Genomic DNA, 25,910 nt, shown 5'->3' on the forward strand with positions numbered 1-25,910 from the left:
AATTTTTCAAAATAGTGTCCTTGAGTATCAATATACTGCTTTCAATGCGATTCCCAAACTGCAAAGGCTCGACAGAAGTCAGTTGATGTCGCCTCTTTGAGGGACTGTGACTGCCTGTGGATGGCAGGAAAATCACTGAAATGGTGACCTTTCAGGCTTCTCTTGAGCCTTAGGAAAAGAAAACAGTCTGGTGCACTCATATTGGGGCTGTATGGTGGCTGCTGCAAGGTTGCAACCCCTTTCTGGCCCAGGCAGGCAGTCACAACAAAGGTGGTGTGGACTGGAGCATTGTTGTTTTGGAATTTCCAGCAATTGGCAAGCTCCGGTCATTTCCATTTAAAGGCCCTGTGGAGCTGTGCAAGGACTTCTTTGTACAAAATTCCATTGACAGTTTGTCCTGGAAGTTCAAAGTCTTGTATTTTTTTCCCAAGTTTGGCCACATTTTTGTCCAAACCACTCGTTGCACATAATCCAGATTGCTCAGTGTCTTTAACAAATGCTGTCTGTTCTCGAACTCCTGTACAGCCTGGGTCCTTGACAGGCATTCATCTTTGCAAGCCTCCTTAACCAAAGAAAATGTGTTGGAAGCAGTTTCGCCCAGGTGAAAGCACAATTTAATTGCATAGTGCTGCTCCAGTGAATGCTCCATTTTTCACGTTTTCTGCTACGCCCAAAACTTAAAACCAGCTTCTGCACGAGTCATGATCTTCACTGTGTCAGAGTCTAGATATAACTGCTACACAGTGCACTGATTAGCTCTGAATCCCCCCCCCCCTTTCCACACACACACACACACACACACACACACACACACACACACACACACACACAAATTGCTCTGCCGGAGTGCTTCATTGCTTTATGGCCAAACTCAGTAAAGATAATTTCAGAACTCCATAAATTTTAAAAAGAACTAAAAGTATTAATTAGCAACACACTATATTTTGATATGGTTTATAATTATCAGGAAACTGATATAATACAGTATATTCTGAACAATGTATTTACTCTATTTACTGACTGAAAAATATATTACTCTTTATTACCCACCATGTCTTTTTTAAAAATTACAGTTATGTTGAGAGTTTATGCAGACAGTGGTTACATACTGGGGTGACCATAAAAGTCATAGGTCAGTAAAAGCAATGTGTCTGACAATATGGTTGCCTGCATCACATAAATGCTAGGGGAAAAAAAAAAGCATGAACCTGAGGCCAAAACTTAAGAAGCAACTCTTGTGGTAATGTACTGGTATGTAACAAATTCACCAGCACTTTAACCTTTCAATGCAATATATTTAGTACTCAATAGATAAATATAAGAACTGAAAACTGATCTTCAAACAGAAAGTCTATTGAACATATACACAGAAATATTATTAAATCTCATTTCACTACTCACATACACAATTATAATTAAATGTCCTTTCATTGCATACATAATTATCTGTTTGTGTACTTCTCAAATTATATGGCATGTGGGATTTGTCCAACATTACAGAAAATATCTTGAACCTGGCATATCCTCACAAATGAACATCCATAGCCATAATTTTAGAGATCTGAGAGATAGATGTGACAAAACACAGCATCTAAAACAATACAACTTTTCAAGGTATGTGACATCATCATGTCATTATATAGCCCAGTGTTTTGACTATTGTTGCAAGATATCTTCAACATCAGGTTTACTACAAGGTCAATGTCACTTCAGAGCTTATATAATGATATTTCGCCATCTCCAGTTATCAGTTGTCAAAAACATCACTGGGTTTAGATTTCTAGTTAGAGCTGTGTATGCTCCTAGATATGCTTATGCAAGGCCAATGAACAGCAGAGCAACATCAGGGAATCCTTCTGTCCCAGTTCAAGCATACAAGAGTGTGGTGAGAGTATTACCTTGTGCAACCAGGTACAGCACAAGTGTCCGATTACAGACACCCATTGGGTGCTTGCACCTAGATGGTTGACCACGAATTAGGATGTCGCTTCAAGCCTCAATAATTGGCTCTGGACTAAGAGGCCCTGAAGTAATTGGTGGAAGCTTAGCATCCAACTGCTTTCTCTGCATCATTTATTCCAAAACCATTTGATGAACAGGGCGTGTATACCACCTATGTGCTGGACAGGTGAGGGATCAACTGTTTTGTCCCAACAGTCCAAGGTCAAGCAGCCAATTATGGACACAGGGTGGAAACTGCGAGAAGGCAGACAATGTGAGATTACCTGATTTGTCTTTCCTGCTTGGCCTGGAAAGCTTTGGTGTTGGTTTGGATCTATGAGATGAGATTCTTGGCTTTTTCTGGGAAGGGGGAACCTGGGCTAGAAAGTGTATAGAACTGGTAAGTGGAGATCCAACCCATTAGTGTAAGGATCCTGTGCTTTTCTCATGGGAAATTGGAGACCATTGCGGCAGCACTGCTCCACATGCCTGTTGGCTTTGACCAGCAGGTTTCAAAATCTGTCAGCTAATGGCTACAGGGTCAGACCCAATTTTTCTGAGTTGCGTCATGGTGGCCAAATATGGAGATCTGTAGGGTATCAACCTGTTGAGATTGAGGCTGCTTTATATAAATTGGATGCAGGTGTAAAAACCTTCAGTGTTAGAAGTCACAATAATGTCAAAAATGTTAAAGAACTTGATTATTGGTTGGATGACTGGATAGGGTTAGTTGGAGAGGGGGCTGACACCCTGTAGAGCAGGGTTAGCCAAGAATTCAACTGGCAAGCCATTCCCTGGCTCACGTGCCATAGTGCTCAGACTTGCTGCACCCTTCCCACACTGCCATGCCATGCTGTCAGAGCTTGAGGAGGGGGAAGAGGGAGAAAACCCAAACATGCCATATTTAGACGGCAATGCAGTCACACTGCAAATGATTTGGTTTCATATTTAATATTTCTCAACAATATAGATCAAAAATGAAAGAAATGTTCAGTATTATTTAATTACTTTTAGCATGCTGGAGGCACAATTTTTATCTGGTACAAACTGGCATGGCTAGAGGACAAATGTAAGGATGTAGAGGCTTATCTCACTAGGATAAGATACATACTGCCAACAGGAAAATTAAAGAGAACTTTGGAGATAGGAGAACCACTTGTTTGAACATCAAGAGCTCAGATGGAAACCCAGTTCTAAGGAAAGAAGGGAAAGCACAAAGGTGGAAGGAGTACATAGAGGGTCTATACAAGGGCGATGTACTTGAGGACAATATTATGGAAATGGAAGAGGATGTAGATGAAGATGAAATGGGAGATACGATACTGCGTGAAGAGTTTGACGGAGCACTGAAAGACCTGAGTCAAAACAAGGCCTCCGGAGTAGACAACATCCCATTGGAACTACTGACGGTCTTGGGAGAGCCAGTACTGACGAAGCTCTACCATCTGGTGAGCAAGATGCATGAAACAGGCGAAATACCCTCAGACTTCAAGAAGACTATAATATTTCCAATCCCAAAGAAAGCAGGTGTTGACAGATGTGAAAATTACCAAACAATCAGTTTAATAAGCCACAGCTGCAAAATACTAACACGAATTCTTTACAGACGAATGGAAAAACTGGTAGAAGCCGACCTCGGGGAAGATCAGTTTGGATTCCGTAGAAGTATTGGAACACGTGAGGCAATACTGACCTTGTGACTTATCTTAGAAGAAAGATTAAAGAAAGGCAAACCTATGTTTCTAGCATTTGTAGACTTAGAGAAAGCTTTTGACAATGTTGACTGGAATACTCTCTTTCAAATTCAAGGTGGCAGAGGTAAAATACAGGGAGTGAAAGTTACAATTTGTACAGAAACCAGATGGTAGTTATAAGAGTGGAGGGACATGAAAGGGAAGCAGTGGTTGGGAAGGGAGTAAGACAGGGTTGTATCATCTCCCCGATGTTATTCAATCTGTATATTGAGCAAGCAGTAAAGGAAACAAAAGAAAAATTCAGAGTAGGTATTAAAATCAATGGAAAAGAAATAAAAACTTATAGGTTCGCCGATGACATTGTAATTCTGTCAGAGACAGCAAAGGACTTGGAAGAGCAGTTGAATGGAATGGACAGTGTCTTGAAAGGAGCATATAAGATGAACATCAACAAAAGCAAAATGAGGATAATGGAATGTAGTCGAATTAAGTCAGGTGATGCTGAGGGAATTAGATTAGGAAATGAGACACTTAAAGTAGTAAAGGAGTTTTGCTATTTGGGGAGCAAAATAACTAATGATACTCGAAGTAGAGAGGATATAAAATGTAGACTGGCAATGGCAAGGAAAGCGTTTCTGAAGAAGAGAAATTTGTTAACATCGAGTATAGATTTAAGTGTCAGGAAGTCATTTCTGAAACTATTTGTATTGAGTGTAGCCACGTATGGAAGTGAAACGTAGACGATAAATAGTTTGGACAAGAAGAGAATAGAAGCTTTCAAAATATGGCGCTACAGAAGAATGCTGAAGATTAGATGGGTAGATCACATAACTAATGAGGAAGTATTGAATAGGATTGGGGAGAAGAGAAGTTTGCAGCACAATTTGACCAGAAGAAGGGATCGGTTGGTAGGACATGTTCTGAGGCATCAAGGGATCACCAATTTAGTATTGGAGAGCAGCGTGGAGGGTAGAAATCGTAGAGGAAGACCAAGAGATGAATACACTAAGCAGATTCAGAAGGATGTAGGTTGCAGTAGGTACTGGGAGATGAAAAAGCTTGCACAGGATAGAGTAGCATGGAGAGCTCCATCAAACCAGTCTCAGGACTGAAGACCACAACAACAACAACAACAACAACAAACTGTCAGCATATGGACAGACACAGAGAATTTCACAGATATTTGCATTCAAGTTGCCACATAGTAGTGACTTATTTAGTTTCATAACTGAAAAAAAAACAACTTTCACACATATCTATTAATTGAAATATTGTAGCACTTTTGCAACCTCATTATGGAGGCCTGGAAACTCTACCTGAAGAAACCAAGGTAGACATTGAAAACTTCAACAAGCATCATAACACTTTACTCATCTCATTAACTTTCTAGTGCTGTTAAAAACTATATAACTTAATTTATAATGAATAGCGTGCGGACACACCCACCCACACACACACACACCCACACCCACCCACCCACCCACCCACCCACCCACCCACACACACACACACACACACACACACACACACACACACACACACACACACACAGTATCAACTTATTGTTTGGTTCCTTACGATACGTGTTGCACATCTGTTGCAAATTACTTTAGTATGGAAAAATAAAATCAGCTGTTATATAGGGCACAAATGTTCTAAATTAAATCAACATGTTAATTGATGGCCACACATAATTTGAAATAGTGTTTAACTAGTTTCTCAAGCCAGGTTTCAAAGTGTTGTAACAGTAAGAAGGGCTAGTCAGAACATTAAACATGTAGAAAATTTATTTTCGTTCTACCCACAAATAAATATAATAGCTAATGTGAAATTGTGGTTTAAACTTGGTTGAAGACAAATAAAGACTTTTCTTCTCATCAACAAGTAGGGAAAGTAGTGAAGGTACTAACACAAAGGAAGTTGATAGGCACTTTAGCTTTCGGTAACAGATGTTCATTTCTGTTTCATTAAACAGGCACAGTGACAAACGGAAAAACTGGAGAAATCTGGAAAAGTTAACATAATGATGGCATGAATCAGGAATACAGATCTGGAGAGAGGCAGAAGGAGTGACTTGAAACAAAAGCAGTCACCCATTTCTCTTTTCTTCTTGTTGACACAAATAATTTTCCATGAAGAAGCTCTAAGAAAATGAATATCTTACTATGAAAAGTCAATCTGCTAATAGATTTCCAAATATCTGCCTGGACTATTGGTAAAGGTCAATGTAATAACTTCTTTATTTTTTGACATAGTTTAGATAAATACTCAAAAATGTGATAACATTTGCAGTAATAATTATTTTTCCAAATGAATTTGATCCTGATCTCTTATAAAAGGAAGGAGAGTTTGGGTTTAGTGTTCTAATGATGTAAAGATCAATAGATACACAACAAAAACTCAGAATAGAGGATTGTGCTTTGATTATTGTACCAATACAGCACATATTTAATGCAATAGAGGAAATAGCATCACTCTTCGTGACCTGATATAATGGAGGACATGAACTTTGTTTTGTACTATGTCTTATAACCAAAGGAAAGTATTATGTAACTTTTGACAGGGTTCAGATTTCTGAAAACAAACTGGGACTGAAAATGTCATGTTAGAAAGATATTACTCTGATCTAATAAAATGAGACAAACTTATTCTTTAAAACATATTTTGAACATAAGGTATATGAAACAACTGCAGACTACATGAAACAACTATACTTACAAGAATTTTAAAGCATTCAACAAATATCCCAAGTAAAAATATTTAAAAATAATATCAGAAATATGAATCAGAGAGAGGAAATGCAGAGCTTGATCCAGGTGAATGCAGAAATAAGCATGAAGTGTTGTTAAGATTATATCAACCTTTTAATAAGAAGAAAGAAACAGACAGAAACCATGACCAATAGCCCCTCAGAATAACAAGCAGAAAGGTAACTCAAATATTAATTTTCACACTGGAGCGACAGTAGCAGTAAGAAGAATTGAATTACTGCTGTAAAGCACTGTATTAAAATCTGTTGATTTGTTGCATTTAAGGAAAAAGTATTTATTACGCACAAAACTGAACGGAAACTGGAGCTGAATATTGAATTACCTTCTGTGGCTCCACTTTCTTTATTGCCTCAGCCTTCTTTTCTGGCACTTTCTGTTCTTTCTTTTTCTCAACTTTTTCCTCCACTTTCTAAAGACAACAATGAATTTAATTGTAAAATAGTATCACTTGTTTATTAAGTAATTTTGATATACTTTTTGACTTAGTGTTTATGGAACTTAAGCAACTGATTATGAAAAATGAATCTTAAAACAGTCCAAGCCTTTTTTTAAAATTTATTTCTGGTGACTGATTTTGGTGAAATCTTTTTTTGACCCAAATGCAAAGAGTCCACTAATGTCTCATTACGAATTTTGTTGAAAATGGTTTAATCAAACCAGTCACCAGAAATAAATGTAAAATACATAAAAATTGGCTTGGACTGTTTCAGGATTCATAATGATATAATTTAAATCCCAAAGAATTCTTACACTTCCAGAGATTAGGTCAGAGATTACATATTTTTCATTAAAGAGCTCTTCATTATTGCAGCATCTGCGTTACAGACACGGAGTTAAAGTGCTATAATGAAGGATTATTTAGGGACTGAAAGTAACTGGAACATTTAAAGCATAATCACTAAAACGTTCTTGGTGTTTGCAATACTGCAGATCAAAACCACTTGCTGTAAAAAGTTAGACTCAGAATTTTTTAAATAGATCTCACTCAGACTTTATGTCAGTCTGTATGGTTTTAGCCAAGGATCTTACTGACTTTGTAGCAAAATATGGGACACTTTGTTTTCAAAAGTTCCAAAATACATCATCCAAATGAAATTTTTTTCATGTATATAGTCTTCCTATTTTCTTATCTCAAATAGTACTATTTAAATAGAAATCTAAATACTTTAAAGTGTTTAGTAACCTCAATTTTCATAATATGAATTCAAAATGAAAGAAGGTTATTCCAGACTGAAATTTTCACTCTGAAGCACAGTGTTTGATGATATGAAACTTCCTGACAGAGTAAAACTGTGTGCCAGACCGAGACTCAAACTTGGGACTTTTGCCTTTTGCACCCAAGTGCTCTACTGACACAAGACCTGCTCTCACAGCTTTACTTCCACCAGTATCTAATCTCCAACATCCCAAACTTCACAGAAGCTCTCTTGCAAAACATGCAAGACTAGCACTCCTGTAAGAAAGGATATAGCGGAGACATGGGATAGCTACAGCCTGGGGGATGTTTCCAGAATGAAATTTTCACTCTGCTGTGGAGTGTGCACTAATATGAAGTTTATTTACAGGACTAAAGAGTTAATTGTGATATCTGGAATATTTTGGATCAGGCAATAAAGATCAAACAACTGCTAAAGGACTGCAAGATTTCTGAAACTTGGTGGGAAACAATGTCGAAAATAAAGATCAAGACTGGACCCATTCATCTTTCTGATACTGGACCACACTTGACAAACACCTTAATAGGACATTACAAGATCTTGAAACAAGCAGAATTTTTCCTCAATTGATAAATTATTATAAGATCCCTTCCGAGTAATTTGTAAATATAATATATGAATTCCATCCATTTTGCTAGTGCCTCAACAAATAACGTTTTTTATTTTATCTTAGTTCTCATTACAAAACGTAAGTACAGTCTTCCAATGAGAATGATAATGAGTGATTACTGAACTGTGACCACGTCACCAATGTGTAAATGCAGCCATGTAACTAAGCATGGGAAAATCATCATGGAGACCCGTAGCATACTAAGATATGACTAAGCAGTCAGTAATTAAATAACAGTTGAGTGTATGGGCAAATTAAAAGAATTTATTATTATTTGAGAAAGAAGTAATGAAGGGATTACAGCACAGCAGATATCAACATAGGGAAATCATGAATTATAACAGATGATAGCAAAGGCTCTGTGACTCTTTGGGTCAGTTGTTCACTCAATGTTACCGTGATCAGCTTGATGCCATATCCCTGATGACCATACATTACAAAGGTGTTGCTATAGCAGACATAAATGATGCCATCACCACTTCATTTGAATTAGTTAGGAAAAAGTGACTCATTGGTGCTTGATTGCTAACAAAAGGTCTGTTCTTGCTCCACCAAACTGTGGCTATGCATCTGTATGTTTAATGCTGACAGTTTTTGACTTTGTTGCATTGTGCATAGTGTCATTTGCAACGCAAGTGGTAGTACTTGCATTATGGGAAACATGGATTAATGATTTATGGTGGTACTGTCTTCCTACACAGTCTATGCAGCTTCCAGTGTAGCGCTATTTGCTGAATTATGAAGCCACCTTTCATTTTAATGTACCAAATTACCAATCACATATTTTATTAGCTTGGTTTGCAGAACACTGGGGAGACTTCAAACATCTTGAATGTCCCAAATTTACTACACTGAAATCCTATTAATCTGGACATTAAATGTAAGCCAATACCCAGTACCAATATTGGAGGTCAAATGTAATGCAAGTTGGATGGCCATACCACAAAGCAGCTAGTGGTGTCTTATTACAATGCTGTCACTGTTGTATACATAGTAAAATGATGACTTACACAGTACCAGACAGGTGGTGACAATTCAGTGATCACCCATTGCGTTATTGTCAATGAAATATCAAGTTACCTTTTCTGGTTCTGGTTTCTCTTCAACTTTCTTCTCCACACGCTTCTCTTCCTTCTTTTCCTCTTCTTTTTTCTATTATGATAACAGAAACAATCAAACACAATTAAAAACAATATCATGAAACATTATTTGAATGTTATATCCATATTGTAAGACTTGTAACTGGCTAAATAATCTGTGCAGATATTATAACTGCAATAGAGAATTTAAAACATGACTTATGTTGTTGTAGGAACAATAAACAGCTGCTACACACTTAGATCTGTAGTAATAGGTAATTAATAAATTAGACTAAAACAAGGCTCAGTCTTTGTACCCAACATTCTTTTGCATGCCACATGGAACTGTTGCAATGTGATATATCCTCCTCTGTTAGTGTCTCAGGTAAATTATTAAATGTCACTTGAATATTAAGAAGAAAATGGATTATTGGGGCAAGGCAGGGTCAAACATTGTGTCACTCATGAACAAACTTGTAAAAATGTGTTTAGATGAAGATCTTCTTCATAGTTTGTCACAAACATGATATATGGAACATGTAAGTAATTTACCTGTTATGGTATAAAGAGCAAGTTTGTATCCTAATATGCTATACTATTGACATAAATGTTGAAATATTTGTTACTTTGGCAAAAGCAATGTGTATAACTTATTAACAAAAATGTTGTTGGCAACTAATCTAGATGTTTTGCAACTTACCTTTATATGGAATTTATCATTCACAGGAGAAATTAGTATATGGAAACGTCTGAGTGTCTGAAATTGTTATACAGAAATGGAGGGGGCAGTATAGTACTGATTACATTTAACTATTAAAAAATGTTATGCACTATGCTGATCATTAAGCTCTATCAGCCCAAGAAAAACGCTGTGACATATGTGTACTTTGTGTCAATGGATTATTAGCAGAAAAATTACTTGGAACTGTTATAATGAAATTTTGTACTACTGTAAAGTGAATACTACTGTACCTTCTCTTCAACTTTCTTCTTTTCTGTAAAAAATGGGAAAATTAAATATTAATTAATCAAATGAATGGAACATATGTAATAAATAAATCTTGCTTATTTTACACAACTGGTCCTAGTGAGCATAAAAGTCATGGCTAATCAGAGTGCAACAAGTGGTATTTGGACTTAAAAAAAGAGACCAAAGAAGATACACATTTCCTGGAGATACTTGATCTCCTATGGGCCACTTGGAGTTTTATAAAATTATGATAAATACAGCACTGACTAGAAAAGTAATGAATATAATGATTTCCCTAGATTTACAATGTTAAGGATGGCTAGAAATGTAATACATTTGTTCAAGACAAGAGCAACAGAAAAATCGAGTATAAAAAGAAATCACTAGTAACACCTCTAGTTTACAGCTAAATATAACAAAATATAAAATCACATCAAGGAAGCTACTACCAAAGCTCTGTGCTCAAAATACTAGAAGGGAGACCATAAAAAATAACTGTCTGTGGTCAAGGTGAAATTAAAGTATCACATGTAAGGAAAAAAGAAATAATTCAGAAATGGAGATTTGAGTAAATGAGCAGTTAAAAGAATTTGAGAAACACATGAGGAATTTCCTGTAGTTGCAAATATATGTTTACTAAAACAATTTACAATTTACTGTGTGGTTTGCAATCTATTGCCTGCTAAACAACAACCTTACACTATGGTTAACTTTCATTATCAGTGATAACACAGACTCACAACTAGTAACAAATACTTTCAACTGTTCACCACAAGCTGCAGCATGGTTGCTGACATTGCACACTGAGATTTGTATCCCAGTAAGTAACTTTATCTGCCAATGATACATCTCAACTCTCTCTTTTGATTCCAAATGACTCTGAGACATCTTGCTAGTTTATACCACACTGGAAACTGCCACAATTCTTCCTTTCGTGCTAAATCATCAATCAAGTTCCTTTCACTCAATATATAGCCTGTATTTAAATCACTTCTCTATTTAATTCAAGAGCCTGGTTCCCTTTGATCCAGAGATCATATAGGTCTCTAAAGGAAGTGTGCTTGGGCCATTATTCATCTTCATTTATGTAAATGATCTTCCCAATGACATTTAAAATAAGACCATTTTTTATGCTGGTGATACAAAGATTGTGATAAAGGGTGCACATTTAGAAGACTATGCTCTTAAAGCTGGGGGGGGGGGGGGGGGGGGGGAGGTTTCTTTGTAATCTTGACAAATGGTTTTGCAATAATAGATTAGTACCAAATTACAAGAAAACCAATTTTATCTGTTTTAAAAATAGCAACACCAAACAACTGTCGTGTCATAAGCTCCACTCAGTTTGTTTTACTATCAGGAAGTTAAGTGAAATTGTCAACATGAAAACTCTGATAAAATATTACTATGCACAATTTTATTCCAGTGTGTCCTATTGGATTGAACTTTGGGTTAGTGCATTAAGTAGGAATAAGATCCTTATTATACAGAAAAAGGCCATCCACAAAGGAGGTATACCACTTTAGACCAAAACAACACTGTTACAACACTGTAACTTCATCAATAATGTAACTTCGTTTACTTTAAAATTTGGTAGTTGCAAACATCTGTCATTTGGCTGAAGTCTTCTGGCTTCTGCCAACTGAGAAATAATGAATAGCAGTTGTTATGGCACTTCTGTGACAAATCTCTGTCTCTTGACAGTACAATTCCCTTTTCTTCTGTCACAATGCAATTTTGGCAGTCTTAAGATGTTAGTAAAAATATTTTCATATTAACAAGAACTCTTTCCACTATATTGCAGATTACACTAAAGATCTCTTTAAGAATAAGATTATAATGCAAACATACCTATCACTTTAAGATCAGCTGATGAGTCTGCTTTTCCATATTCGTTGGCAACAGTTACTTTGTATGAACCGGAATGTTCTTTTTTACATGATGAGATTGATAATCTTATATACTGTCCATCAAAGCTGCTGCTGATTTCAGAGGATTCTCTGATTATTGTCGTGTTCCTGCAGTGTCAACAACACAAATTTCAATTGAGAAACATGTACTTTTTTTTCAGTGCATATGTAAAGCACTTAAGCTAATTTTACAAAATGCAAAAAGACAATGAAAAATTATTATACACACAGATAAATTTTTAAAGAAAACCTTGTAAATAAGAACTTTTCAACTGCATCATCACACAAATACATGCTAATAGATAATTATCTTTGAATTAATTTTGACTCATTCAGTGTCTTTTCTCATACACATGAAATCTTGTAATCTGTCTTAAATCTGTATTACATAAAAAATACATTAATATACTGATTTCTGGAAGAATAATTGTTTCATCCTTCTGGCAATGCATCCACAACTTGATGTTATAATGATTAAAATGACAAAAAGAACAAATTACTCTCACTGTTTCAAGGGGCACAGTAGACTTATAATTGCAATCGTCATTCTTGTACAACAAAAATCTTTCTGTTAACTTTAAGTTAGAACTAAAATTTATATCATACAAAGTTGCCCTCTAAATACACTGGATAGTTTATAGCTGGAATTCCTTACTACAAATACAGTATTTAGAGTAACTCTCTGCCTTATCACTGTCATGATTGTACATGGTTCATATGCTTCTAGATTACTCTTACTCTAGCTCTGGAGAGCTGCTGAAAGAGAGACTTTTCCTTATTTCTTTCCGCACACATAGTATTCATATCTTCCCCTCATCTCTCTCTCTCTCTCTCTCTCTCTCTCTCTGTATGTGTGTATGCATGTAGGTGCACAAAAACACATTTATCTGCAAAATACACTCACATTCAGAAAAAACAGCTAGAGATAGGACATTCATATTCAGGCATCGACGTGTATAAGGCGCAAATGGTATCCTGTGATATAGCCATCCATTCTACATTCAACTGGTCCCAAAGTCCATCTGTGGTAGTTTGCAATGGGTCACAGCACTGCACCTGTCATTTCACCATATCCCACGTTTTCAAAACTCTGACATACTGTCACACCAAGAAGGCATATGTTCACACATAAACAAGTGGTTGTGCATTGTCTTGCTGAATAATGGCATCTGGGTTGTTGTGCAACAAGGCTATGGGTCACAGGATGTCATCCACGTGACTCACACTGTGTCACAGTGCCCTGGTCGTGCACTGAGATTTGTGGTTGTACTCAATAGCAGTTGAGTTGTAGGCCTTGAGTTGGCACTGTACATCTTGTGCAAATGCAGTCACTGTGATGCCAATCCCCCAGTCTGCCATAGCTGATGCCATTCCTGTCCTCAGTGACATCATTCCATATGCCATTGCCATCTAGCACATTTCTGCTCATTCATCAAAAGTAGATGGAGAAGTGGACAATGCACACATAGCCCATGTCATAATAAATGGTGATGTATTGTCACCCCTGACAGTGTATGATGTGTTATACTGCTCCACTGTTATGCCAGAGCTGAAGAGAATGCACATCTGTCCTGCAAAGCCTTTTGGATGAGGTGTCAGTCTTCTTGGTAGATGGTCTGGGTGGTGTGACCTGACCCATCTCATCATGTTCTACGGCCTTCTGCGAACCATTCTGCACACACCCGTTGCACTGCCGTTGATATTCTATTTACAAACATTTTATTCCACTCAAAAAAAGCCATCATTAACAGCCTCTATATGCTGTCTGGCCTCAAAACTTTGAGGGTGTTATTTTCTGTGGGAACAAAAACACATCTTCCTTTCAAGATTGTTCAGAAACCTCATAATAACAAGCCTCTTCCAAACTTCACAGCTACTGCTTTCATCTGATCAGTACTCTAGTCAGTTTTATGTGGTAATGGAGGTTCCACATACTTGAAAAATGCTTGTGAAAATATTGCACAAGAATTTTTTATAATATTTTCCTTTTCTCTAAGAACCTATGTTCTTTAATTGTAGTCATCATCTCCAATGTACTTCTACCTTTTCTGTAACTCTGGGAAAAGGTATGGGGTATCAATGCAGAATCTTGGAATCAGGAGTCATATGCCACTACTTCCCATCTTCTTACTGGCTAAATTCTAGCGATGATAGTTTATTTCCCCCAGCAGGATCCAAATTTACTACCTTCTAGTCAAGCATCATCACACTCATAAGCATTAGTAAACTTATCTACAGTGCTGGTTGATAGAGTTGAGTACTTCTCTACAACAGTTGACGGTTTGCTACATTTTACTTACTACTGTTCCAGTGGCTGCAAATTCAGGAAACATGAGTACAGTCTTATTCTGATCATCAATATGCATCCAGTTTACAACATCATAAAATTAAAAAAATGTGTCACAATATGCATATAGGAATTCTGCTTGTAAATGTGTATATTGCCTCCATATCCTTATAAGTCTGTATTTAATATCAACTAACCCACTGAAAAAGAGAGACACTGAAACTAATGTTTGTACTTTATAAACTGACATACCTGTACCATGTAACTTTCACTTTCTTGTCAATAGTAACCAGCTTTGCAACAAATTCAATAGATTTTCCCTCTTCTGAGCTCTGTGGAACAGTTCAAAGTTGGCATTAGTCTCTACACAGAAATCTCTTCATAAACATTCTTATTTCAGGAATACAGTGAACAATTTAAGGGTAAGCATGAAAACTTACAATAGAGCGGAGACCCAGAGCAAACTCTGGTGGTTGACCCTTTTCCTCCTCCTCTACTGGAATGTCAATAATTTCCACAGTCTGTGACGTTGCCTCTCCCTTTTCATTTCTTGCAACCAACTTGTAAGTACCTTTGTCTGATTCTGTACATGATGCAATCTCCAGTTTCACAGAAAATTCTCCCTGTAGATAAAATCAAATAGGTACTGCTATAATGACAGCGCCAATGTTGATACAAATATAGAACAAAAATGTAATATGTATTGCATTGATGTATCATATACACTCCTGGAAATGGAAAAAAGAACACATTGACACCAGTGTGTCAGACCCACCATACTTGCTCCGGACACTGCGAGAGGGCTGTACAAGCAATGATCACACGCACGGCACAGCGGACACACCAGGAACCGCGGTGTTGGCTGTCGAATGGTGCTAGCTGCGCAGCATTTGTGCACTGCCGCCGTCAGTGTCAGCCAGTTTGCCGTGGCATACGGAGCTCCATCGCAGTCTTTAACACTGGTAGCATGCCGCGACAGCGTGGACGTGATCCGTATGTGCAGTCGACGGACTTTGAGAGAGGGCGTATAGTGGGCATGCGGGAGGCCGGGTGGACGTACCGCCGAATTGCTCAACACGTGGGGCGTGAGGTCTCCACAGTACATTGATGTTGTTGCCAGTGATCGGCGGAAGGTGCACATGCCCGTCGACCTGGGACCGGACCGCAGCGACGCACGGATGCACGCCAAGACCATAGGATCCTACGCAGTGCCGTAGGGGACCGCACCGCCACTTCCCAGCAAATTAGGGACACTGTTGCTCCTGGGGTATTGGCGAGGACCATTCGCAACCGTCTCCATGAAGCTGGGCTACGGTCCCGCACACCGTTAGGCCGTCTTCCGCTCACGCCCCAACATCGTGCAGCCCGCCTCCAGTGGTGGCGCGACAGGTGTGAATGGAGGGACGAATGGAGACGTGTCGTCTTCGGCTATGAGAATCGCTTCTGCCTTGGTGCCAATGATGGTCGTATGCGTGTTTGGTGCCGTGCAGGTGAGCACCACAATCAGGACTGCATACGACCGAGGCACACAGGGCCAACACCCGGCATCATGGTGTGGGGAGCGATCTCCTACACTGGCCGTACACCTCTGGTGATCGTCGAGGGGACACTGAATAGTGCACGGTACATCCAAACCATCATCGAACCCATCGTTCTACCATTCCTAGACCAGCAAGGGAACTTGCTGTTCCAACAGGACAATGCACGTCCGCATGTATCCCGTGCCACCCAACATGCTCTAGAAGGTGTAAGTCAACTACCCTGGCCAGCAAGATCTCCGGATCTGTCCCCCATTGAGCATGTTTGGGACTGGATGAAGCGTCGTCTCACGCGGTCTGCACGTCCAGCACAAACGCTGGTCCAACTGAGGCACCAGGTGAAAATGGCATGGCAAGCCATTCCACAGGACTACATCCAGCATCTCTACGATCGTCTCCATGGGAAAATAGCAGCCTGCATTGCTGCGAAAGGTGGATATACACTGTACTAGTGCCGACATTGTGCATGCTCTGTTGCCTGTGTCTATGTGCCTGTGGTTCTGTCAGTGTGATCATGTGATGTATCTGACCCCAGGAAAGTGTCAATAAAGTTTCCCCTTCCTGGGACAATGAATTCACAGTGTTCTTATTTCAATTTCCAGGAGTGTATTTCTACATGCTTACAACATCTCAAATTTTAGAAAATTGCCTTAATATTAAGTACAATCCAATAATTTCCTAAATAAATTAATTGCTCCAGTGGCAATTACCTCACTAGAAAGAACACAATGACAGTAGACAAACAGTTCTGCAACTATTATGAAAGCAAGCTGGTGCAGATGATACTGGATAGTAGTTATTTTGTTGTGTCGTATTTTATTTTGTTTTCTACAGTGATTATGTACAATACTAATAAAGTGCATGTAAAAACAAATAAAATAAAATGTAATTCTCATAACAATTTATTTCAAGTTCTGACAAAGAAACTGGCTGAAAATTGAGCCATTTACCACCTATTTACATGCTTATCCGTTTCTCAGTGCCACCTCTGATTAGTGAATAGTGATCTAACCCTTATTTGTATGTTATTCCTGATTTTTCGATTTTTAAAAATAAACTCAATCTTCAATGAATAGCCACTGAATACAATTACTAGCATTAAGTGTGTTGAGCAAAAAGAAAGATGTATAGTGTTAACCATTTATACAGATGAAAGAGTGGATAGTTTTATGACCTATCACTTATACTATGATATGTTCATTCCTATATAAATAGCTGTTACAGTGTACATAATCAAGTAAAAAGTACAGAGGAAAATAATAAATATGTAACCATTTATTTTCTGACAAAGAAGTAGGGAATGCTGGGTTGAATAAAGGAAAATTAAAATCAGACATTCCAAGTGCTTTTTAGTATATAATTGAAAAGGTTTTTTTCATTTGGAGTGTTTACAGGGGTGTTTTAATATTCTGAGCTCTATCTTTGTTACATATAACACCTGTACTCTTATTTTTACTAACTATACCAGTAGCATAGTGATATTAACCTCTTATTAATCATCAGTGTTGATCATCTTTCTGTAAACTCAGTGGAGATGCTGCAAGCAGGAACTTGTTCCCAGCCCATGTTTGTGCCATATGGCACGCCACTGAGCAAGCATATATTGAGTCACTAAATCATAAGCCAACTTGTTGATCCATTTAAGTCCTAAGTTGATAACTTAATGGCATTTTCTTGTCAAATAGTCATAAAACAGCACTTACAAATAAAAGTAAAAATCCATCTATTGCAAGTAGTCAAAACAGTAATCATCAGTTTAAGTCATTTTTGGTTAATAGTATACTGTTGCTGGTATGAGATCTTTGCCCTGTGGGTTGCTTGTCCTTGGGCCAGAGATCTCTCTCCTCCAGAGATTATTTACTAATATCACAAGGACATCATATGTGATAGGCACCATACTGAATACAGACATTCTGCTGATACACTGTCTGCTACAGGTGCCACCAAGGGCACCACCCATGCTCCTGAGCAGTGTGCATGTCAGGAAAGCAGTGGAGCTGCTATCGAGGACACAAGTACCATCTTCACATCATGTGGTCACAGATGTATTTCCACTTGCTGGATACTTAACGCCAAGCACAGCCTCCAGCAGTAGCACTCAGTTCTGGATCTACAGCCAGCTACACTCATTGCTTATCAATTGAGAACTCACCGAAACCAGCCTGGACACTCCACTCTACACCATGCCATCCTCGCACTGCTTCACAGTACAACACATGGTGTGGCCCAGTGGACACAGCTTTCTGGCCGCTTGGGATGAGGCTTCCCTCAGACTTAGTATCATGTCAGTGAAATTTGTTTCTGTTACTTTCAAGTGATCATGAATGAGCTTTCAGTTGTTATTACTACTTTACTTATTGCAAACTTGTGCTGCGAATAAAGAGTTTTAAACTTTAACCTGAGAATCATCATTACTGCCACCATATGCATCACCCAAATGGGACTAAACAGTAACTGCAATGGCTTCTACAATTATACTGTCAGAATATGTGGTAGAGTGAATCAAGCCTGTACATGAAGAATGAATCTTAAAGTGTACACAATTAGGTACGTATTAGTGCATACATAGTGTCACGCAGCCAAGTGGTAGATCATGTACAGTGTATGAAAATCATTTTGTAAAACAACTAGTATTTATATTATGGTAATAATACTTTTAGTTTAGTACTTCAAACACATAAAGATAGTGTTGTTTAAAGTTTGTCTGGGTTATTTAAAACTTATGACTGGTTGAATATGGGATATACTTAACTGAATGGAAGCAGCAACAATGCTTAATGACCCTAATTTTTCTCAGCAAATCACAAAAAACAGTCCTACTTACTAGAGATGAGATTGACTCTGTGACTAATTATCAGGGAGTGAGGATCTACTTTTTGCAGAGGAAGAATGTGTGTACTGTTGTTCTGAGGTAACTGAGCACAAGCAGAGATAACATAGAACAATATGTAAAAAACTGCACCATAGTGAATGACTTTATTCCTTTAGCCAAAAAGTTAATTTATCACTGTAGTCATACCTCTTTCACTTGCTCCACATGCACAGAACGTCTGTTGTCTTCCTTGACTGCTGTTCTCTCCTTGAACCATGTACACTTGGGTGCAAACTTTGATTGCACTGTGCATTCAATAATCACAGTCTTCTTCTTCACTATCTTAATAACCTTTGGCTTTTCCTTGATAACAGGAACAACTGAAGGCATTTGGAAAATGATTAAAAATGCACTGCATGTACATACACACACACACTGTTTGCACTGAATAGAAAATTATTTTAAAACAGTTACTCACTTTCAATGTTGAGTGTCAGGTTTGCATTTAGTTCTCCAAGGTCATTCTTTATGTTACATTTGTACAGCCCAGAATCTTCCAATTGAGGATCCTGTAAAAGAAATTTAAATGTAACATAAATACAGTTCTCCTCTGGAATTCAGAAGACTTTATGCTTTAATTTTCTCATTTATACATACAAACTTTTGGGAAAAGGGGGTGGGGGGAGGGAGGGGGGGAGAAATTAACAGGTGCGAATGCTGATATTCCATGCTGATTTTGCTTCATCTGAACATAATTAAAGTGAAAGGCAAGACAGCAAAATAATTCACAGATAATTGGAAGATAATGTAATTTTGTTCCTCATAATCAATGTTTTAGGAAAGTTTGCAACTGTGTCATGGAAAACTGCACCAGTTACTTATTGTATATAACATTCAAATCATAATTGGAAGAGTGTTGTCCTTGCATGGAATCCATATTTGTTGTACGCTAAATTTTCTGACTGTTGTACAACAACATAACTTTTTTTGCTGTTTTTTGTGTACTTTGAAACAAGACACACTAAACAAAATATGACTGCCTTATCTTCAGAATTTAGTACTCTAACACAAGTGACAGTAACATATGGGTACAAGTTTTGTTTGTTTTCATGAGGGAAACTGCTGGTATGGATTATGAAAATAAGGTTGTTATTGTGGTCTTTAGTCTGAGTATTGATTTCATGCAACTCCCCTCACTAGTCCAACCTGTGCAACCCTCATTATCCATTTCAATCTGCTTACTGTAATCAAGCCATGTTCTTCCCCTATAAATTGACTGCATCCATTGCCACATTAATCATTTTTATTATTTTTTTTATTTATCACGCTACTTCCTATCACCTTATCCCTTCTTTTAGTCAAATTGTGCCACAAAGCTCTTCTTTCCTCCAATTCAATGAAGTACCTCTTCACCAGTTACTTGATTAACCCTGCTAATTTTCAGCATTCTTCTGTGTCATAACATTTCAGTCTTTTTATCATCAATATTTCACTATGACATAAGGCTACACGCCACAAAAATACTTTCGAATACTTAAGTTTACACTGAATGTTAACAAATACCTCTTTGTCTGATACACTTTTCTTTCTACTGCCTGTCTGAATTTTATTTAATTATTATTTTGGACACCAAAAGTTATTTTGCTAAATAAAGTGCAAAACACATCTACTTCTTTTTATTTTCTCAGTTCCTAATCTATTTCCCTCAACACTGCCTGATTCAGTTTGACTAGACTCTATTACACTTGTTTCCAACTGATCGATATTCTTTGTCTTTTTTCAAGAGACTACCCATAGTACGCAACTGATATTCCAGGTCTTTTGCCAATTCTGAGAGAATTACAGTGTTGCTGACAGACCTTTATGTTTGCATTTCTTCTCTCTCAACTTCAATTCCTTTTCCAAATTTCTCCCTGGTTTCTTTTGTTAGTTGCTCTATACAGACTGAATATCATGGGGGCCAGACTGCAAGCTAGTATCAACCCCTTATCAATTACTGTGTCCCTTTCATGTCTTATGACTCTTAGAACTGCAGTCTGGTTTCAGTACAAGTTATAAAATAGCCTTCACTCACAGTACTTTATCCATCACAGCCACAGGTGGAAACACAAGCGGCCAAAGACACTGGTAGCAAGGGCATAGCCACCTGTGGAAAACAAACTAACATATGCAAACAGCGACTAACGTCGGCAAGCCCCTGCACATCAGCAACACTGACTGGCAACTACCAGCTGCTGCTAGAGCCGATCAACAGGCCACAGCAGGGACACTGACAGAGCTCGCCCACAGGCACACAAACAAACTGCCAACATTCCCTCACACTGTGTCCCCGGTATATGACCTATCGGACACAAGATCAATAACAAACCTAACTGTTACAGGTTGCTGACACTGAACAAGGACTCCGTACCAGCACCCAGCGCCAGCCGCCGAGCAGCACAACACACAACGCCAAGGTATCGACAAGCATGATACCCACTACTAACAAAGCCTAACCTTGCACAACCTATCGCAGGCAGCAAGAAAACGGCTACTGCACTTACCACCAGACCTAACTATCGCAGAGGTTTTTTTCCCTTGGCTTTTGCCCTGGTACTTTTTTTCCTCTGCCCTTAAAACCGCTACCCTTCGTCAGATTTCGACCAATCTATCTCCAGATGAGCACGTATTAATGGTTAATCCTAACCAGACATACGCAAACATCGCAGTACCCACATCCTGCGACACCTCAGTTTAGTGAATACTAACCCTTATGCAGAGATGGCAGTAGACCTTTTGTGTTGTCCATCATGCCGGTGTGGGCATGTAGTGGCTCCACCTCTTATAAAAAAAAAGTACTTTATCCATAATAGCTTAAGAATTTTAAAGAGTATTGTCGTAATTTTTTTTTCCTTAATCTATAAAATCTATAAATTTGGGTTTGCTTTTATTCAGACTATCATCTAAAAAAGAGTTGTTAAGTCATTATTGCTTCATATGTCCTTACATTTCTCCAAAACCAGACTGATTTTTGTTTGGTTCAGATTTTATCAACTGTTCCATCATCAAGCACATGACTCATGTTAATATTTAATAATAATGACTTATTACACTGATAGTTCAGTTATACTGAAATCTGGTAGCACCTACCTTCTTCGATATGGGCTTATTACATTCTTCTTGAAGTCTGGCAGTATTTCATATATATTATATATCCTCTGTACCAGTGACACAGTTTTGCCATCACCGATTCACCCGAAAAGCTTACCAATTCTGAGAATATGTCTTCTACCCCAGGTGCCTTGTTTCAATTTTGTTCTTTCAGAGTTCTGTTAAATTCTTCATGCAGTATTGCTACACCCCCCCCCCCCCCCCCCCCAAATCACTGCATTCATCCACTTTCCTCTTCCATTTCCATAATGCCTTGAAATTTCTGTTCTTTATATAGCCTTTCTGTCTATTCCTTACACCTTGGAGTCTTCCCTTCTTTGCTTAATGTTGGCTTTCCATCTGAGCTCTTGATATTCATGGAACTACTTCTCTTCTCTCCTGATGTTCCTTTCATTGTGTTGCATCTATCTAACCCACTCCTTTCATCAATTGAATTAAAATATCATGTTATCCAAAGAATTACTAATGGGCCTTGTCTTTTTGCCTAGTTATTCCTCTACCATCTTGATTATTTCACCTCTCAAAGTTATCCAATCATCTTCTATTGTATTCCTTTCACCTATTTCAGTCAGTTGTTAGCTAATATTTCCTCTGAAACTCTGAAAAATCTCTGGTTGTTTCAATTCATCCAGGCCTCTACTCCTTAATTTCCTACCTTTGTGCAAATTCTTCAGCTTTCATCCAATTCATAACCGATTACATTACATTTCATAACTAATAAATTATGGTCAGAGTCCACATCTGCTCCTGGAAACATTATGTAGTTTCTCAAAATGTATGCTGTCCTTATTTTCCACAAAATCTTGTGATACATAGATTGTCCATTGGCTAGAGGTCAAGCAATCCGACCAGTCACAGAAGTGTGGCAATGATGTGGAGCATCCCTACGACACTTTCTCTGTAAAATTGTAATATATTGTCCTGGTGTGCTGAAAACTGATCTGCGAGAGTCAACTGTCCGCACGTAGTATGATGATGCCATGTATTCTTATATCATTGTTAAAGATGATCATGTGACATATGTACATGATTTAAGAGAAATACAAAACACACCTGCATTTGGACTTTAAATTAAATTTAATGGCAACAAGTGAGAATTTGTACCAGAACCGGACTCAATGCAGATTTAGCACTTTATGTGAGCAGTTGCCTTAGCTGCTTTGTCTATACAGACATGATTCCCCTCCAACACAAATTATCAACTTGTTAAACACTACATATATAGTGTCCACTGACCATTATCCTCACTGTTTGCAGTTTGATCTGATTCCCTCAAGAGTTCAGACACAGTGTGCATCTGCACTTAAGTTATCATTACTGTCAAGGCATGTATATAAAAAAAAAAGATAAAATAATTTAAAAAATAAAAAAGTAATTATCTGAATGGGATGGCAATTGGCAGATGTGATGTACATGTAAAGACAAACAAACAGTTATAATTTTGGAGTAATTGGATGACTTATTCAAGAGAAAGAGCTTCACAAATTGAGCAAGTCAATAATGCATCAGTCCACCTCTGGCCATTATACAAGCAGTTATACAGGTTGGCACTGATTGACAGAGTTGTTGGATGTCCTGAGATGCCAAATAACTGTCTGCATAAGAGGCAGAGGTGAACTAACATGTTATTGACTTCCTTAGTTTGTGAAGCTGTTTCTCTTGAATCAATCACGCAATTTTTCTGAAACTGTAATCATCTATTTGTCTGTACATGTGCATACATCTACTAATTTGCATCCCCTTCAGATAATTTCTTCATGATGCATCTTTTTTTCCCTTAGAGTCTAAATGCATGATTTAAGAGAAATAGAGATCTCAGGCACATTTGGGCATTGGTTTAAATTCAATGGAAAAAGTGAAAATTTGTGCCAGATCGGGACTCAAATCTGGATTTCCCATTTTAAGCCAGTGGTCATCTTAGTCACTTCGGCTATCTGGACACACTTCTCTCCAGTCCAAATTCTGATCTTGTGACACACTACACAAGTAGCATCTACTGATGATCATCCTCATCAAGAGTTCAGACATATTGCATATCCACAATGAAGTTGTCATTACCAGCAAGCTGCTTATATATATACAACAGGAAGACACAATTTTTGGTACAGCAGGTGTATGATAAATCAGGCACTTTATGCATTTGCACTGAGGTTATCATTACCATCAACATGCATATATATTATTACACATGACATGTGATAGCAGACAAGGTGAGCAATACAATATTGGTAGTGGTGCATGTGTTCCAATGAATAAATATTTCAGACACTTGCTGTAAGTCCTCTTGAAATATACAAATCAAATTGTAATCGCTTACTTGTTCAGTGGGTTATTTCATAATACTGTTGCAAATGGAAATAATGATAGTGGGTTTCATTAACAGGGCATATCACACCCATTGGAACATCCAATGTCAATCTGTTAAGTACCAGACAATGAGATAATCATGTGGGTAGATACCAGGACACATAATTGTGTCACAATCTGTGTCTGGATAAGAGACAATGATGTAATTGTTTCAAATTTAATTTTTTAACATATTAGTTGAGTTTCTCTTCAGGTGGTCTGTTCAAGATCTGTGGGAGCCAGTCAGTGGTTGTGTATGATCCCATATACACAATTGTGCCAACAGACAGGCTGAATGGCCTAGGCAGAGGGCAAAGTAGTGAACACAGCCATTACTGTTCCATGCTGTTGCAATTTTAATGGCCAGCAATGTATAAATTGCATTTTTGTGCTTTTAGCATGTGGTACTGCATCAGGCTGTAAATATATGTATGTATTCATTGTAATTATGCCTAAGTACAATTTAAAATGATAAATGCAGAGTGCAGAAGCTATACTATATATTCCATCTTCTAATATTATATTTTGTAAATGAAAACTGCAAACACTTGAATCTGGTGATACCATCAAACTCTTTTGACTACTTGTCTCATTTTATGTGGGACTTGAAACCAAACAACAGATATAAAGCATTATTTGATATTTTCAACAAGTATTTTAATTTATTTCCATATCCCATTACTTTTTCTTTTGTGAAAGAAACTGTATTGTTGAGAAAAATTATGCCAAAGCAAAACTTGAATTGCAATTTACACCTTGTGATTAAATTCAATTTACATTTAACTATTTCCATTACTTCCAATTTACAATCAATTTAATAATTTCTGTAACTTTTAGAATGAAATTAATAGCATGTTAAAGATTCGCTGTACATACCCTCACTTCCAGAATGATGTGGTATGTGTCACCTTTCTGGTCCACCTTCATTGAAATTTTTGAAGATTCTTTCACGACTTTTCCTTCTCTGTACCATACTATTGTTGGTTTGGGGTTTGCTTTGACCTTACATTCCATGATGACAAGTTTTCCGCCTTGTTCCGAGACAATACGTGGTTTTTCAATGAAAGTTGGACCATCTCCTTCAGGTTCAGGCTCTGCTTCTATGTTGAGATTCAAGTTGGCATTACTTTCACCAAATTCATTTTTCACATTACACCGATAAATACCACCATCTGGTCCAGTTGGATCCTGTGAAGAAAATACTATCCTTTAGGGCTCATGTACAGAATTTGTAATGTTAGAACACAGTGATTATCACGTTTAGTCCCTTAATTACATAATACAGACAAAAAAAAACAATAATGGTGATGATTTTAAATGATTTTTTGCAATGATTAGAAAATAAGATGGGATTTTATGTGTGGATACTGAAAAAATTTTGATATGGACAAAGAACCATTAATACAAGAGGTTTCCACTAATATTCAGTGTTTAATATAATTTGGGACAAAGAACCAGCATCTACACAGATTGCTGAAACAGGAACAATTCCATTATGAGTGACAGCCAATCAATTTGAGAAACAGAAAATGACTCCAGTTTTTAGAACTTCCAAGCCATCCCTTCACTAGGAGAAAGGGGCAGATAG

The 25,910-nt window shown here is 37.7% G+C and overlaps 1 protein-coding gene across 50 annotated transcripts in view; it reads right to left on the minus strand.

Annotated features, from left to right (window-relative positions):
* Positions 1-25,910, minus strand: part of LOC126299121 (twitchin) — a 484,418-nt gene that overhangs the window by 344,556 nt on the left and 113,952 nt on the right. For 35 of the 50 annotated variants that reach the window (XM_049990829.1, XM_049990822.1, XM_049990871.1 and 32 more), the window contains 9 exons: positions 25,199-25,510; positions 19,305-19,395; positions 19,034-19,206; positions 14,917-15,099; positions 14,729-14,808; positions 12,131-12,297; positions 10,285-10,307; positions 9,314-9,385; positions 6,729-6,815 (listed from right to left, as the gene is read on the minus strand). In XM_049990829.1, the coding sequence (XP_049846786.1) occupies positions 6,729-6,815; positions 9,314-9,385; positions 10,285-10,307; positions 12,131-12,297; positions 14,729-14,808; positions 14,917-15,099; positions 19,034-19,206; positions 19,305-19,395; positions 25,199-25,510 (1,188 nt within the window). The remainder of the gene's footprint in view (positions 1-6,728; positions 6,816-9,313; positions 9,386-10,284; positions 10,308-12,130; positions 12,298-14,728; positions 14,809-14,916; positions 15,100-19,033; positions 19,207-19,304; positions 19,396-25,198; positions 25,511-25,910) is intronic. The other 15 variants (XM_049990863.1, XM_049990870.1, XM_049990869.1 and 12 more) reach the window with 1 other exon arrangement.

This window comes from Schistocerca gregaria, chromosome X (genome assembly GCF_023897955.1).
Source record: "Schistocerca gregaria isolate iqSchGreg1 chromosome X, iqSchGreg1.2, whole genome shotgun sequence".
NCBI classification, from domain to species: domain Eukaryota; kingdom Metazoa; phylum Arthropoda; class Insecta; order Orthoptera; family Acrididae; genus Schistocerca; species Schistocerca gregaria.